This window comes from Sander lucioperca, chromosome 9, assembly GCF_008315115.2.
Source record: "Sander lucioperca isolate FBNREF2018 chromosome 9, SLUC_FBN_1.2, whole genome shotgun sequence".
Lineage (NCBI taxonomy): Eukaryota > Metazoa > Chordata > Actinopteri > Perciformes > Percidae > Sander > Sander lucioperca.
The window spans coordinates 9,764,677-9,782,265 of record NC_050181.1 but is presented as its reverse complement, the minus strand read 5'-3'; the positions used below and the strand labels follow the sequence as shown (position 1 = coordinate 9,782,265).

The 17,589-nt window shown below is 37.8% G+C and overlaps 1 protein-coding gene across 5 annotated transcripts in view; it reads right to left on the bottom strand.

The window, feature by feature from the left end:
- The window catches only part of st18 (ST18 C2H2C-type zinc finger transcription factor), a 39,936-nt gene extending 27,660 nt beyond the window's left edge, over positions 1–12,276 (bottom strand). For 2 of the 5 annotated variants that reach the window (XM_031294063.2, XM_036005401.1), the window contains exons 1-2: positions 12,148–12,276; positions 10,972–11,146 (exon numbers count right to left, since the gene is read on the bottom strand). In XM_031294063.2, the coding sequence (XP_031149923.1) occupies positions 10,972–11,146; positions 12,148–12,201 (229 nt within the window). In that variant the 5' untranslated portion in view covers positions 12,202–12,276. Of the gene's footprint in view, positions 1–3,078; positions 3,319–10,971; positions 11,147–12,147 lie in introns of those variants that run through there. The other 3 variants (XM_031294062.2, XM_031294064.2, XM_031294065.2) reach the window with 3 other exon arrangements.
- Between the last annotated feature and the right edge of the window lie 5,313 nt (positions 12,277–17,589).

The following is a 17,589-nucleotide window of genomic DNA, read 5'->3' as shown; positions in this document are numbered from 1 at the left end:
GACAGGCTCAGAATCTCATTTTAACAGACCGCACACAATCTGGGCTCCCACAGAACTATCTCTGCCTGACCGCTTTCTATTTATCCCTTATCAGTGTTTACCAACCGCTAGTTTTCTTTCATTCACACTGGGAGGCAGTTCTCTTACTATCAGTCAACAGCTGACACCGTGGAACAGCCTCAAAGGCAAGAGGAAGGGATCAAAACTAAACCAAAGCTGTTTAAACAATACAACAGAGGAAATAAATTCATAAATCCTAATTCTTCCCAACCCACAAGGGTATAAGCAGATCCTTTATAGTTAGGCCAACAAACAAAACCGCAGCCAATGAGGTACATTACAATCAAGGTAAATTCTGAAATATATTTTTAAAACAAGAAAGGCAGAATAAAATCCCATGTAATATTAATTGAGAACATTTCATAGTCTTGCCCTGTCAAGCAAATATAACTATTCACTAAAAGGTTTTTTTGTGTTGTGATTTTATTATCTTTTTAGGAAAATCCCACCTGTTTTAACATGGTAAACATTTTTAGGTCATTTTGCTGTAAAGTAGAACCAAGCTAAAAAAAAAAAATAAGAATGCCATTATACACTAACACTAACATTTTATTCAGATTTTCAAATGATTTATACAATAATCATTAAATCCTTTTGGATCAGTCCATTTCTGAAGGAACAACCAGGAGAAGAAAAAACTACATTAGTTATTTCAGTGTAAGCCTATAGCATGTATATCATGAGGGTTACTTTCATCTAGAATTCTATACACTTAATTATATATTATGCTATTTAATTTATTATCTGCTGAAGTTTAATTTATCCAATATTTATAATATTTTAAAGCCTTTTATTGCCATTGTAACAAATTCCTGAAAGATATATGGATTATACATTTACACCAATTTTAAACAATATTAGAGGCTACCTAGAAAGACTATTTAAAATATAGCATGTTTCTAAGAACAAAAGTGAAAGGAATACATTTGAAAGGTATGTATCACACTGTTGCTTTACATTTCTTTCCTAGTAGGACACACAAACAGCACTGTTTTTCTGGAATACTGTTCAAAAGTTAAGTAATTAATTACATTTATCCTTTCACCAGCTGCTCAACAGCAGATGGATCATTTCTGAGACCTTGTTGAATTAAATCCACATAATTCATTTCCCTGGATTAACTAACTGAAGTTTGAGCGGTGCAAAAACAGGTACACAATATGTAACAGACTAATATGCTGAGCTTGTTCGTGTGATTTTGTCGTTTACATTTGTGCACCTGACGGCAATTGACTTATAATCAAAACAAGCTATTAGAATTCAAAATAACTTTTATATTTTTATTTCTTTGAAAGATTGATGTAAATAGACGGAAATATATTTTTCCACCACAGAAGTTTAGTGTGCATTGCAGCTATGTGAATAAGTTTGTGAATCCAGTTTTGTTTAGCAGCAGGTACCATGGACAGTTCCTGGAGGCGAACAGAGGTTGCATTTATGTGTTGTGTAGCAACTAACATCCCTGTGCTTTGAAGCAGAGGGCGGGGAGCAGAGAGGAATAATGCCTCCTTACTTATCACTGCTTTACCACACATCCCTGCTATAGTCTGGGCTGCTTCTCTAATCAATAGAGGTGTAACTTTATAAACCCACTCACAGGTCCTGTCTTTACAGGTTATCATCTTTGAATAACTTGCCAAACTTTTCAAAGGATAATCGAAATGCGACACTGTTACACAATGCTGTGTTATCTAATGTCTTCGCTTGCTCTTTTTTTGTTTGTTGAGATGTGAGCTGACTGAAATAAGCTGATGGAGTTGTGATTAAATGGAGGCTAACAGGCAGAATGACAACCGGCATTTTGATTTATTTTGCCACTAGTGAAATTCTCCAGACCTAAAGATGATTTAACACCTCAATCACAGAGGATACTGTCTCTGAAAGACATGGCATTTAGAAGTGATTGGCAGATATAGCAGATGTTGGTAGTTTACAGTACGTACCTTTTCTCTGTCATAGACTCTAAACTGTTTATTTTCTGTTGTTCAAAAGAATAAAGAACAACATCTAAAAATACATTGAAGTTGTGATAACATCAGGACAATTAGTTCAACCGAGGCCTAAAGTCTGCTCTCGCTTAAAAAAAAAAATCCTACTGTTGTTTAACAATGATCAACTTAAAGTTGGGTCGTAAAGCAGGATCTGAGCCATTAGTGTTCCGCACGTTACTAGTAAATGATGAACTTTTCTAACCAGCATCCGTCCTCTTAAATCAATAGTTGCTCTGGAGACTGTTGAGTGCTTTGGCTCCTCTGAATTTATTCAAAGGTAAGACTTACCAACATATAACACAAAAGTTCACTTGTAGACTGTGTTACTATCACTACATTTAGCTTTACCGGACCAGAACAGGATGCAATAAAATAATTCACTGACTGTTCAAATATGTTATTGGAACACAGAGTCAGTGTTTAATGTTGTTTTGCATTAGGCTCAGTGGTCTTGTACAGTATGTACAGCTGTCACTGTCAAAGCCACAGGCAACCTGACAATGCTTTGTCTCTGCATACAATACGAACATGTGCTTTTCTAAGACAAGCTTATACTCCACGCAAATGCTATGAATTTAATCTAGATAGACGGTATCTCATGCTATCTGGATGATCAAAAATAGGTCATGCCTCTCAAAAAACAGTTTGAGCCATTTAATCTCCTCTCAAACTGTCTGAAACCTGAACAGAAGCTGTGCTCGCTTTCCAGCTAAGATTTTTAAGAACACTGATTTGTATCAAGCAAACAAATGTTCCTCACCAGTGCAATATTTTCTAAATACTCCCTGACACAGTTTAAAACAATTGACAGCATAAAACTATTTCACATAATCTTGTGCAAATCCACAGAACACAAGTGTAGCAGCTGAGTGAATCTCAGTGTAAATCTAAGTAAGTTTCTAACACTCCTGTTTTCAGATGACAGCATCTAGGCATGTCGTTCACAAATGCGATACAGAGTATCAGTGATGATAAATGCTGACCAAACTGACAGTATGTATTAAATAAAAAGAACTTTGACACCAACCTAGTGCTGTGATCCAAAAAGTTTGATTTTCTCCCAATCTCTTGATAGCTGAGCTGGTGCTGTGGCTTTGAAAGGTAGTCCCCAGGAATATGACATACTGTGCCTTTGACAGCCTCGAGATAAGCACCTGCGTTCGGGTCCCTTTTTACGTCACACCTCCCCATTCACAGCCCTTCAACATGATGCACATTTGCACATCAACAGCCACCAACCCCCCTCCTCGCTCTACTCCCACATCCGCAAAACACACAAACAGGCACACAAGAAGGCAGATGCGCGCACTAGCCTCTACTCATGCGCGCGTACACTCGCACAGACGCCACAGATTTGTGTGCGCTTGGCGAAGATGCAACATACATGCAGGCAAATACACATGTATATACACTCACAGGTGATTTATTCCCTTTTTGTTGCTCATTCTTCCAGCCTTATTCATATTTATATTTATATACTGATCCTTATTCTTATGTGTTAAAAAAAAAAACTTTCTCTTGCTTTGTCATAAGACCAGGGCATATGCCCTCCCAAGCTCCTCATACATCACTCATCATGCAAATGAGAGGGAATGTCACTCCTCAGCAGCAGATGGCCAGGGATGATAACAATGGCTCAACAGACCAGTTTCAATGTCTGCGACTTTATCGCTACGGCAACAACAAAAATAGATGATATGAAATCCTTGTCTGTTAATTTGATTTCCCCCCTTTTTAATGTTTGTACCTGTCAGTCTGTTTCATTTCTCCTGGACCATTTGAATGTAAAAGCTTTGTCCAGGGTTTTCTGTGACAAGAAGTCTGGCTATCAGTAAAAGGCAGAGACCTGGAAATGATTTTTGGTGACCACGGAAGGCTGCCTAGCAGTTATTCAAGTAATTAGGTGTAATTCCTCCCTGTAGGCCATGTTACCCTCCTGAGTTAGCTCATGCGTTCGACAGGCCTGGATAGAGACAGGGAAGAATAACAGAAGAACGGGGCCCCGAGACATCACAAATGCAGCTTTTCAAACACCCCCCAGCCAAAGTGATGTCACCCTGTGTCCTGCTGACTCCTGTTCATACAAGCCCCCATAGCAGAGAGTAAACAGTGGAAGCGTTTAGCAAACAGGGCCAGATTACAATGACAAAGGGAACCACACTTCTGGGTGGAGCCTGGGGCAAAGGGGGGCAAAAGAGGGGGGTGGGATGGTGTGGCTCAGGATTTAAAATAAGTGATACCCATAAGGGGGCCCACCCTTTAAGATCCAAGCATAGCCGTCCCCAGCTGATGGTAGGGGCCACCCAAACATGCTTATCTGTCGGTGACGTCCCCCCCTGTCCTGGGGGACTGACGTGTGAACACAATATGTAATAATAATGTATTTTCAGTTCTTTTTTCTGTGATTTGTGCATTTGGTTATGCAAGGCCGGGGACTTGAGGATGGAGAATATCATTACTTAAGGTTTGGCAGTTGATCATCACCTTGTTTAATGCCTCATTTGAAAGTCTAATTTCTAACTGTCTTCAAGAGCCAATTTATGGTACACTGTGAAAGAGACATACAAAGAGAGTGGACCTGTTCCGTTTTCCCCTCTTTTCACCATTTGTGCCTGATAATCGGACAAACATATGAAAGTAAAGAATCCTCTATCTAAGCATCTTATCAAATAACATGTTCTTTGTTTGCTGATGCAGACAATCTTGGTGTGAGGACACAAGCTTGTTCTAGGGATGATTATTTCATGTCCTGAACTAGACATCAATATTGTTGGAAAAAAACACAAAAATCAACTCATGTAAAGCAATCTTGACAAATTGTGAGACAGTAACATGTTGAGGACTACACTGCATCACCATTACAAAATGTGACATTTTATTTTGGCCCTAACATCTGTTTAAATCTCTAAAGAGAGAGAGAGAGAGAGAGAGAGAGAGAGATTATTTAGAGCAGGCATAGAACACAAACTAGTGTTTTGTCAAGCTATTTCGTCAACTAAAAATGTGGGCATAACTGGAGAGAGCTGATGGAGGAATGAAAGAGGAGTGGGTTGGACAAAATTACATGTCAAACAAGGGTTCACATTTAAAAAGTCCTGCTCATATTTGTAGAAAGTGTTTGATTGCATTTACAAAGGTATTACAATGGGTCACATCTGTGTCTAAAAGCTTTTTGCATTCTGCTGCAAATTATGTAAGCAAAGTGAAGGGTCACAGCACCCTGTTGTTTCGAGCACTATACCTTCCTCCTGTGAAACCTACACAAATATGTTTAACTGAATTCTTCTAATGCACTGCAGGATCAAAATGTCAGCAGTAAAACTTCAACAAACCCCCTCACTCAACACCCCGCCCCGTAATTTTAACAAAGCAAAGCGACTAATTTCACATGGCAGCCCATACACCAAAACAACAATGCATATTCACACTGTGCCATTGAATATGATAGATGTGTAAAAATCTATATTAAACTGTGGTTAATTTCAGCTATAATGCTTTAAGCTTGGTCTAAAATGACATAAATGCTTCTTCTTGGTGGTACTGAACCCTCATTGTGCAACCACTTGATGCCGCTTGTTCATCACACAAAGTCACATAAAAGGACTGAATTAAAATTTTAAAAATGATTTGCATATGCAAATAGCAGCAACCAAACATAAGTACATGTTGTTGATATGGCTCCAGGATGTATAACTATCTTTATGTTAATGTCAGCAGACAGGGAATATTCTTTTGAAAATATAGTACATCTTTCATGGGGATCATTATCTACACCGCATGTCATTGTGTCTCAGTTAAAAGAAATGATTAGATTACTTCCCAGCAATCCCCTCTGGGGTGATTTGCGTGCGACCATAGGAAACCTTACAATATGTTTATTCAGTGTCCTTTGAAGACACTTCAATAACATTTCAAATGTTTTATGGACAAATATAGGAGGTCTTCTATCTCTGCCTTGAACTAATGACTTTTGGAACTAACTGGCTCTGTTTTATTTGAATTTGTTGTCCTAGCTCACTAAATCCTCATCTCATGGGATGTAATATACTTGGGTAGTCTTCAAAAACTAATAGAACAACTAAGTGGCCAAAGATACAGTTTTACTAGATGTGACGGGTGACCAAACATGGACTTTTGTGTGTAAAAATCACAATTAGGCTGTATGTTGCGTGCATGGCAATACATGCAATTCCTAAATCCACATGGTTCCAGAAAGATAGTTAGATTTAAATGGTTGGCTTTCATAATTATACGTATAATTGCAGGTCTAAATCATTTACCTTAATGAAAAGTATTATTAGCCCCCAACTGGTTCCCTACATTTACTGCCCTCAAATGAGAGCATCTCATTACAACGAACTGGCCAAAGATCAGTGACAAGTGACCAAACTTGAACTTTTGTGGCGTAAAAGTCACAATTAAGGCTGTAAATTGCGTGCATGGAAATACAAGTTTACTCCTAAAACCATGTGGATCCAGAGAAATGTAGATTAACATGCTTACATTTCGTTACTAATAGGGCGCCTAGGTAGTTCACCTGGTAGAGCATGCGCCCATAGAGGTTTACTCCTCGTTGCAGCGGCCGCCCTGTGGCCCTTTGCTGCATGTCATTCCCCCTCTCTCCACTTTCATGTCTTCAGCTGTCCTATACAAATAAAGGCCTAAAATGCCAAAAAAAAAAAATCTTAACTATTTATATTACTGCATGTTTAAATGATCCAATAACAACTAAAAGCATCAGTCATTGGTGGTCACTGCTGGTTCCTTACATATTTTGACCTCATATGAGAGCATCTGATTGCTTACATCTAAGAAATTAATGCATGAATGGTTAGTTAATTTCTGGCTTTTGTAGTTCATAGGCCGTGGACTCATTGTGTTGTGTCATTGAGAGGTTAGGTCCAGATCTGGGCGTCTCTCGGGGTCCCTGCCCATCTTTTCTACTCAGGCGGGCAGACAATGAAGCAGACACGCCTACAAATGGCCAGATAAGAGCTTGGATGTTCAGCCAAAAACGAGCATCTAAACAATGGTAACAGGTGTGTATAATGTGTGCTTTGATAATGACCTTGGTGGCCATAATAGTATGTCTAGACACAACTAACAGGAGGCATTTCTGTCTGGTCTCAGAAGTCCCGTGGGTGCTCAATTGCAAGATCCTAAGGCACAGATATTGGTTGGTTAGTCATTAAAACTAAAATAAAATGTGTTAGATGATGTAGCATACAGATTTATTTTTTTACTGTGACAATGAAAGCATGAGAAGCATCAGAAAAGTTAAATCTGCAACACAATAGAATTTTTTTTTTTCTTGTCTTTAAAATATTTGTAGGGTAGTTTGCATAATAAGCTAAAATCATCTTGAGTATTCAGAGATATGCACTTGAATAAATAGAAAAAACTCCATTAATGTGGATGGCTTGCAATTTTTGATTGCACCAGACACAGGAAGCTTGCTGACATGAACTAAAATGCAAATGTCCTTTGAGCAAAACAAAGAAATTGATTATGAAGTTAGTTTCTTCAGCACAAGTAGCTGGCTTTGAGTGATTAATGGGGTTGGGTCATTGATTTCTTTTTGTTTGGATCTTGGTTAACTTTCTGGAGACACAATTATAATTTGTTTCTAAACAATAAATCCAATCTAGCTTGAGCAAATTAAATTTCCCTATGGCCTCTTCTGTGTCATTTTACATCTAAAATGGATTGTTATCAAAGGCACTGCATGTAAATGTCTGCTGTTTTACTCATATTTGTTACATTTCTGATTAGATATTGTTTTTCTGAGTATATTACAAGGTGAGCAACTCCTAAGATTTAAAAAGAGCTGTTTACAGAGATCTGCGTGACTTGTCAGCCATGGTGCCAGGGGTTAATCTTACATTTCTCACTTCAATAGCTGTATGTCATACACATCAACATTTCTGATGAGGCATCTATCTACAGTATATGAGAAATACTGTCTACATTGTCTGAAACATGCTACAATATTGTGTATTTGTTGAATTAGCACATATTGTCTATCTCTACACTAGCTCTGCAAAAGGTTGGTGAAATGTTTTTGAGTTATCGGCACAATGTACTTTATATTTCTGCATATTTGCAAGTCAATTTGCAGTGTTACAGACTACTTTATTGAAAGGCTTTTGCCATATTCTTCAGCTTTGCAACTTTGGAAACTTCCACAGATCCAGACATTTATACTTCCTGATTTCTCGCATCATCTCTCCAAGATAGTGATAATACGATTTCTGTGTTTTTCGCTGTTGAGAAACAAACTGGATTATGAACAGATCACTACATAAACAGCTTTCTAAAAGGAGGCAGCTATTTTAAAAAAGGCTGAAGAAATGCAAAGAGGGATTTAAATTTTAATTTGAATTTATTCCAGCAAGTGAAAGGTTCTTTTGAGAGGGGATTTCAGCAAAGATGATGGTATTTAAAAGTGATAAACAAGCATCTAAACCTCCAGTGGAAAACAGTCATTTTGCTCCTTTCTAGTGTAAGGGAGGAATTGAGCTTGCTATGGTCACATCTAAAAAATAAGAATAAGTAATAGTAGTAATTAAAATGTAAATAAGCGAGATCCATGGAGATATTTCAACTGATTTCTGTCATAAATTGTGTAATTAACATTTTGTCTTGACACACCTTGTGACTCTGGATGTATAGCTATATGTCCTCAGGTGCAAATTCATGTTCTCTGTGTACTTGGCATAGCGTACTTTATACTGTATATGGATGCTTAAAAAAAATCTTTCACACTTATCACATGCAATTTAAATCCTGTGCTGCAACACTGGAGAGGAACATCAGGCTAAGTTCAAAATGAAATGCCTTACAAATTAGGACTTGTGTTAATTAAGGATTGTTGTTGTGCACTTTGAAACAATATCTGGAAAATCTAGTGAATTTAGTGGATGAGTGATTCACTCTGGGTAGTCGAATGTCACATTTATGTGACAAAGGATGACTAACCAAGGCTGTCATCTATTGCATTTATAATATATGGATTATAATGATATGACTGGATTTCAAATGTTTCTATTCCCTTTTGGATGACCACTAAACTTAAGCAGAGAAACCTATGCCACACAAGAAAGACAAAGAGTTACATCATTTTGTTGAACAGTTAATCCGATCACGGACAGTGTTTGTGCATTTGCTATCTTCGGAAAATGCCAGCAAAGGCGCTAAGTAAACCTATTTTACAAGACTCCCTCACAAGGATACAGTGCCAGTATCGGGATACAATTTCACACAGCGGCATGGCTCAGTCACATAACCTAAGTAGGCTTAGGAAAATGGAACACTACAAAGTATTGCACTTCCTTCCTGTATGTCTGTTGCGGCAAATAAAATGCTTGGATGACTGATGTGAGTTTGAGCATGAAAGCCAAACTAAACTAATGGCTGAATAGCATGTAGATACTGTTGTTAATGCTCTGAGTTGTTTAAAATGGTAGATTATGGAAGTGTGCACCTGGCATTCTGCGGGCTAGCCTGGCAACACTCCTCCCTTGTAATTATAATGAACAAACCGTAATTCAGGGTTGAGGCTGAAAAACGAATGATGTCCTCTGAGACAGCTTGTTTTAATGGTTATGCAGAAGAGTTCCTAGAAGTGCAGATGGCAGATGCAATGCCTTTTAAGCTATTTACAGATCGTACACTTCAAGGTATGAAAAGACCAATAGTGTGAGGCCATATTGCTCTTTTGCGCTCCTGGATTATACATTAGGCTGGTTCATGAACTAATGAAAGATATATTTTAGAGCATGTTTACTGTAATATTGATAGCCTATTATACTTAAAAGTTAGATAGCATTGTAATTGCACTATAAGGACTGCATGGCCTGTTTTATACCCCACTGTTCTTACTGTGTCCACATAGGGGTGCATTTGCTCAGGACTTGGGCCCTCATGTAGTCTTTTATTACAGATTATCAGAAGCCTTATTTCAGGTTTTGGAAGGATAAGAATCTATAACATACTGTAGTCCACATTATATACTATATGGAAGATAATGGGCTGCAAATAAGATAAGAGCCAAATGCTACATGGACTAAATTTATCATAAAGAGTAGATAGCATATAGTACAAAGCATATTTCCTTGTTACATACAGGCCTATTTCCACATAAACACTGAATCACCTCCTCCATAAATCCATAGTGATGTCAATGTATATGCTTTTAATGTATAAAAAACAAAACAACAACACAAACATGTCTCAGAATCATAATTTTAACACAAATAATGACAAGCTCTCTGTCATATTTGTAAAGCCAAATTTGAACCTGTTTGTACAGTGTAAAGTCTTTCTTTACATACAGCACAGTTAATATATCTCTATCCCTGGCACAGTTCCAAGCCTATATGAAAGAGCATGGAACCTTTGAATAAGCCCACTACTGTGATACAAGAGCAGGTATTGAAACAACAAAAATGTTAACTCCAAGAAAAAGTTTTGCCGCATTAAAGTCACATAGGAGCCACATTAGCATGTGAAAAGAATAAACAGAGGCATTCTCAGTTACACACTCCACCTGGCTGCTAACCAACGTCCTTGTCAGAAGTCCACCCACCGCACTGGCTAACACTGAAAGACCTCCTGGGGACTGCAGTGACCATTTACTCGATTCTCTCTTTTTCCCATGCACCTGTGACTGTTTTTGTGTTTGCTATTTTTTGCTTTGTCTTTTTCTGGCAACACTGTATCATCGGAGACACACTTTGCCTCAAAAGGAATTCTCCTGCCCAACAATGTGGTTTGTTTGTTCACCGGATATGGCAGGCCAGAGAGTCAAATGAAGAAAAAAAAAATCACCACAGTAATAATTAAAATTGCCACAAGAAAAATAAGCTGTGAGACACAGCAGTGTGAATGGACTAGAAATAAGAAAATAAGGTACTTTTACCAACTGGTTTCTTGCCGAGTTGGGGGGCTTCACAGGTGCAGTTGGAAAGGCTCTTCTCCTTACTCTCCTCGGACGGCTCATCCGGCTTCTCCATGGTCCTGGACCTTAGAGAGCTGCTTTTCCATTTTCCAAAGGACTTTGCCACAATCGCTTTGTCCGCTCCTTTCATTGTTTTCTGTAAAACACATTTACAGCATGACTTCCCAGGTTTATCCCTCTTGTGAGCCATCTGCCCCCTTTTTTGGCTCTCAATAAACCTGGGCTCATCTTTCCCAAACCCAAAGTAAGAGAGAATTAGGGCATTGTGTGCATATGCATTCTCTTAAGCATTCCAGAAAATTTCCTGATTGCCCTGGCATCTTTTTTAGAGAGCGTTTGGACATTGTTTTCCTCCTGACATTTTGCAATTCTGTGTGGAGAGAGTGTTACTGATTGAAACAGTATAAAACAATACTTTGCAAAGTACCCACACAGTAAACAGTAGAAACTGAAAAAAACTAAAAAAAAAAATTCACATTTAATCCAACTTAAAGGAAATAAAAATAGCACATTATGCCCTAATTGAGTGCTGTACAGTCCGCAAATACTATTACAAGGCCGATCAGGATTAGCAGTGGAACATACCTAGTTATCTATTTCTGAGTGCCAAGACTGCTAGAAGTGGGCAACTAAATTTCAAAAGCTGGCAAATCCAGTTGTCTCCTAAATACAGAAAGTACTTAAATCCGGAGCTAACAGAAGAAAAAGACGGATAAAGGGTGCTCTGCATATCACCGAAAAGCTTGTGCACTTTTCAGAATCACTGGCTAGGTTAAACAAATATGCTAAGTAGAGATCAAAACAATCCTTTGATCTGCAGCCTAGTTTCCAGAGGAATGGCTTGGCTGTTGTTGTAAATAACTTGTATAAATCTATATACCATTTGCCTTCAGGTAATATCAAAAGTGCCAGGGATTCACAGGCAAATACCTAGTGGTTAGGAAATAGATCAGATAAAAGCATATAAATATTTCAGCAACACTGCACTCTGTCATTTTGTGTACTGTATCTGAGTTGTTAACCCCATATGATCATTTTACTAGTTTAGTTCTACAGTAGAAACATGAATCAGTAATATTTGATAGCAAAATTACATTCTACCCCTTTCTGTTTTGTAGTTGAGAAAAATGTTCCTACCTCCAGCATGCCATTCAGGTCAAACACAGTGTAAAACATTGTGCTAAACTTCATACAAAAGAGGCTTGAAGAATCAGAATGCAGAAGCTATGCAACTTGCTGACTAACTTTGCCCTCTGTTTTGATCGAGCACACAAAGAAAAACGCTGTCCATTCAAAACAGACAGCATAACTCTTTTCAGAGAGAGGGGACCGTGAACAAACGAGGCCATGTCCTGAGCTGCAGTCAGTTTCCCGTCAGGCCTGCACGGTGAGGGCCACAGGGACTGGGACTGGCTGACACCACACTCACGGGCAACAGAACAACTTTTGTGTACACTATCCTTCTCTGGAGCTTTTTTTTTTTCTCTCTACCCAAATTGGACAAGTGCGCTTTTTGGTTTGCAGCTTGCTTTACCTCAACCCCTTTGGTGGTACTTCATAAACACGTTGGCAAATTTGCCAAACTAATTTAATGGCAACATAATACTCTTTTAACAGTAGTATTATCATTATCAAAATGCACATAATAAACATTCAAATTAGTCATTTGCATTGTGAAGATTTTGACAGAACATTCAACGTGTTATTCCAGCAAAGACCCACATATGACAACGTAAGCACAATTAAAGATACAAATGTAGCTTTAGCAAAAAGTTAATGCCATTAAAGCTTATTTGAATTTGACACTGTGCTCACTAATAGCAATTTTAATGCTAACTAGCTCACACAGGCTTACAAACTAGCTAACTTACTTTCTAGCTGGCTTAATATACATACTAGCTAGCTAACTAGCTTAATTTAACTTGAACTGAGCTCAAACCATACCAAATTGGTTAAATAAATCCTTACAGACAGGAAAAGTGCCAATTAAACCTAACTAAAACTGCAGGTATCATGGATAAAACCACCAGCTACCTTTTAGCATCAGGTTAGCAGACAATGTTAAAAAAAAAAAAAACATTGAAATGCCTTGCTAACTGGTTGTTCAAGTATATACCGAACAACAATATGAGAATGTCATTATGGTCATTAAGAAATACACATCCCAAGGATTCTCCTTTATTTGCTACTGTATGTCATTGCAAACAGGCTATAGCTACTAGCTAACAAAGCAGATAATCAAGGATGGAAATTCTTTAACTGACCTAGACTGAACATGTGGCCCCTAATGGTTGTTCAACTGATTACATTTTTAATAAAAACATTTTTTATCAAGAATGCCATTATGTCGAAGGGTTTCCCAATTATGTAGCCTACCTATTTGCTGTAGCATTGTGACTCTTGTGAACTTGTACTACCCAGCCTGGGTTTGTAATCATTTACAAGATACATTTTTGTTGTTGCAAACACTACCTAAATATCAGGCATTCAAATGCCACATTCACAGCATGTTTGATGAGGAATGTAACTGTTTTAAACAGTCAAGCTTTCTTGTTCATGCATTTGAGGTCCTATCTTACTGTGAATGCTACGCATATGCTATATGTGAATGTACATTTATTGTGTGAGTGTTTAATGTGCTAACTAGTTTTGGCCAGGTCTTTCTTGTAAAAGAGATAATGCATTTGAACAGTATTGCTGGTTTAATGAAGGTCAAATGAAATCACAGTAGATTAAGGGAAAAGTAGTTTGAGATATTGCATAATTTCATTATTACAGACTATTTTACACCTGGTGAGTGTTTTAAATCCTGAAAAACTCATCTTAGGTGTTCGAAGGATATCATGGGAGCTTCATCTAGCTTCTCTAGAGTCCTGGAAAAGCCATTTTGAGAGAGAACAGAATGTACCATATTCTTGACCCGTCTGCCTCAGATGCTTGCTGTATATGGAACTGAATACTGGACGTGAATTGTATCATTCTCTGTGTCAACTTGTTAGATGGCAGTTGCTGTAGTGGAGTGGTGAGAGCGGCACATATGCATTATGGGAGAAAATTGTGAAATGACAGATTCCGGGTGTGATACTGAGGGAATGACTAACTAATAGGAGGGGTGCTCCAGGCTGTTAGCTTTGAAAAGCAGTTTGCACATTACTTTATCTTGTCAATCAGATTCCTGGAATGGAAGAGGTGACTGATAACTTGAATTAATTATTTTCTTATTGCATGCATGTGTTAATTCATGTTAATTTATGTCCCTTACAGGCCCAAGCCAGAATATCCAGAGTAAAGCGCCACCTCTGGCACCCAGATCACCACACCACTCTCTTTGCATATATTTATATCAAATGAAAGACTTTTTTTTTAATCCTGTTGAAACAAGCGCTGACTGCCAAATTTGATTTTTAAATGTACTTTTAAGCTGTTCATGGTTAACGTTTGCATTTCTTCTTAACAAGTGAACAACATGGAGCAGCATTTACGGCTATGATGGGATTTGAAAGTTACAGATTATTTTTTATAAGTAAATCCTAGCCCTTGAAACATACCTGCTTTCTTACAAACAGTTAAATAATGTAGCACAGGGTCAGCACTCACATTGCATACCTTTACATTTTTTATTCTGTATGTAGTTTTTTTATTTTTTATTTTAATTATGTAGTCCATCGTCCTAAGCAAGGTTTACAATCATAAATATATAGCTTTTTTTATGGTATTTGATAAAAAAAACCAGAGCAGCAGCAGTTTTTTAGAATAGACAGAGCGTACTTTAAACAATTGCATTTCACTAAACATCTTTAAACATTTTGACAAATTTAACTTCCCCTGAACACAGAGGATAAGAGGAAAAACATTTCTCTGATGAGAACAGAAACAGCAAGAAGTTCTAACAAGGAAAAGCCTGCCAGGTGGCGAACTGGCTGCACCAACAGAACGCACAATCTGTCTGCTTCTCCTTCCAAACCATTGACAGCTGCCATCACCAGCCTTGCACACTCGCACTCAGTGGCTCCTCAGCTCCCTGCCCATCCCTCTTTAGTGTTTCCTGCTAACCTCAGAGACAGGGTCACCTGGCCCCCTAGTTGCCCGTCTGTGGGGCCCTGCTGGCCCCCTGGAGACCTGCCTGCATGGGGATGCATGGCTAACAGAGGTCTAGCAAATCCTCTTTAATATGCAAACCAAGGGGCTATTCCTTTGACCTGAGACCATAGCTTTTTTAACAGTGAAATCCAAAAATATTCGAGTGATGTACAACGATGAGATTTGATGAGCAGTTTTTGATCTGCTGGTTATTTGATATTGAATATTATCAGAGACAAACAGCTCCATAATCAGGTATTTTCGTCAACCAGCCAGTTCAATTAAAATAATATGCAGCATTATTGATTCAGACTATGTTCTCCTCGACCTATTTGATAATCTACAGTTTTAACATTTTTGTAAAATTGGAACAGCATTTCTCCACTGAGTAAAACCTAAGCACACAGATGCACAGAGGCTAAACTGAAGAGTGTTTCACAAAGCTAGCATTGCAACTGGGCTAAAAATAAAACCTGGCAAAGTTATTCTGATCCCTTATTGGTCCCATAGTTTGATTTCACATTTAGCATTTGCATTCCCCTCCGCATAAACATTTCATTCTTCCCCTCCTGCAGTACAATGAGACTTGAGTGACTTTGGCAGCAGATTTTGGATCGGTGCTCCTGAATCCACCAGTGTATGTTATCAGCAGGTAAACAAGCTTTCGAACAAAGCCATAATGGAACTGCAAGCGGCATAAAGAGGCTCATCTCAAAAGCTATACAACCCATCAAAGCTGGTGTCATTTCCTCAACACTGCTCTGCAGCTGGAAAATGCATGGCTGTTAGTTACAGTTTAAATCGCCTGTCTATTTTCAGACACTTCAGAACTATTTGTATTGATTATTTACTTGTCAGTAAGCAGCCAGATTACCAAAATAAGACAACAGATTTGAATGTTTACTGGATTCTTTTTCCGTTTTGTTCTGTGGTAGGAAATCAAAAACTGTGTCATGCACTAAATTAATGGGATTTGCACTATAGGGTATTTGAATAATTATTTTCTACTGAAAATGAAATAGTTCTATCTATATTTAGAAGGATTACTGATGGAACTAAACTTAATGTGAAAATAATTTCTCCTTTTAAATACGTAGTTTAGTTATATGCTACACTTCCTGCTCACCAGATGCAATCTTGTTAACCACACGCCTGGATGCTTGTCACCAAACTTTCCACATATTTGCCTTTTGGGTACAGCTCAGATGCACAACAAAACCTACGCACTCTCCTCCCAGTGAGTGGAGAAGCCTCAAAGCTTTCCTTTCATATGCTGCATTATCTCTTTGGCGGTAATTATCCATAAAACTATGCCATGAGATGGTGATGATTTCCAATATGAACCCAATAAATGTGTTTAAAATTTGAATTATCATATTTATGTGGATATGTGTTACTAATAGTGATTATGTTCATCATGTGGGTAGAAAATCAACCATCCTTATATTGCGCATTCTCACATATTTCTCAGACATTTCATCACACATTTAATCTGCCCCTGTCTAAGATTTTCTACTGAACCTGTAGTCAAGGCAGAGAAGGGACAATAACGGATGAGATTATGAAGCATGTCTGTTAAAGCATGTCTGTTTGATCATCATTCTGTTTAGGTGAAGTTCTCTTCTTGGTCTCTTCAGTCCCTGACAGCAGATATATAACCTAATCTCTTTCCCTAACCCTTTTCTTAGGCATGAATAGGGTGGAAATGTGATGGCATTAAGTCGATTTACTCCTTGGTTTGCAGTTTTAGCCTTAATGCCTCTTGGCTCTTCTTCAACACACTCGTTCCATTTAGATTTCGAAAATATAAATGTTATGTTAAGGCTTTCCTATTTATTTTCATTTATCCATCATTTGAAGTTCATGCATATATTTACTCTACAAATAATGCTTGTTTATTTGCAGCACCGTCTATCTCGTATAGTGTTAGAGATATTGGAAAATCAAATACAACTTGTGTATTATCTTCATATACAGAGAATATCTGTAACAAAGGGCAAGATCTGAGACTGTATGACATTCTTTTGTGAGTTGTCTCTGACATCGTTTTGATATTTCACATTTACTCATCTAAACCTTAATTTAGTGCCTCCAGCATGTGTTGACATGCAAAGAAAAGCCATTTTAATGTGTCTTTGGATTTCAGCTGATGGCATTTGAAAGCTGCATTAGTATACCTCTCCTTATACAATTAATGGTGTACGTTTGTGATGAATTTATGCTTTTGTACACAAAAAAAAGTTCAGGCTACCCTTTGAACTTTTTGTATGATAGTGTTAAATGAGATTAATTTGAATTAACTTGTGTAGGAAGAAATATTGTTAGTAAAGCCAATATGAAGTTGTGTTAAATTTTAGTTTTTTTTTCTTCTAATAAATAAGTTTATTCCAAGGATTCAACAGGCAGTGACATCATTTCACTATTACGTAAAAAACGTTTGTGCACAAAAAACATTAAGTCTTACAGTTCTCAGTACTATCAACTATATATGAGAAGTGC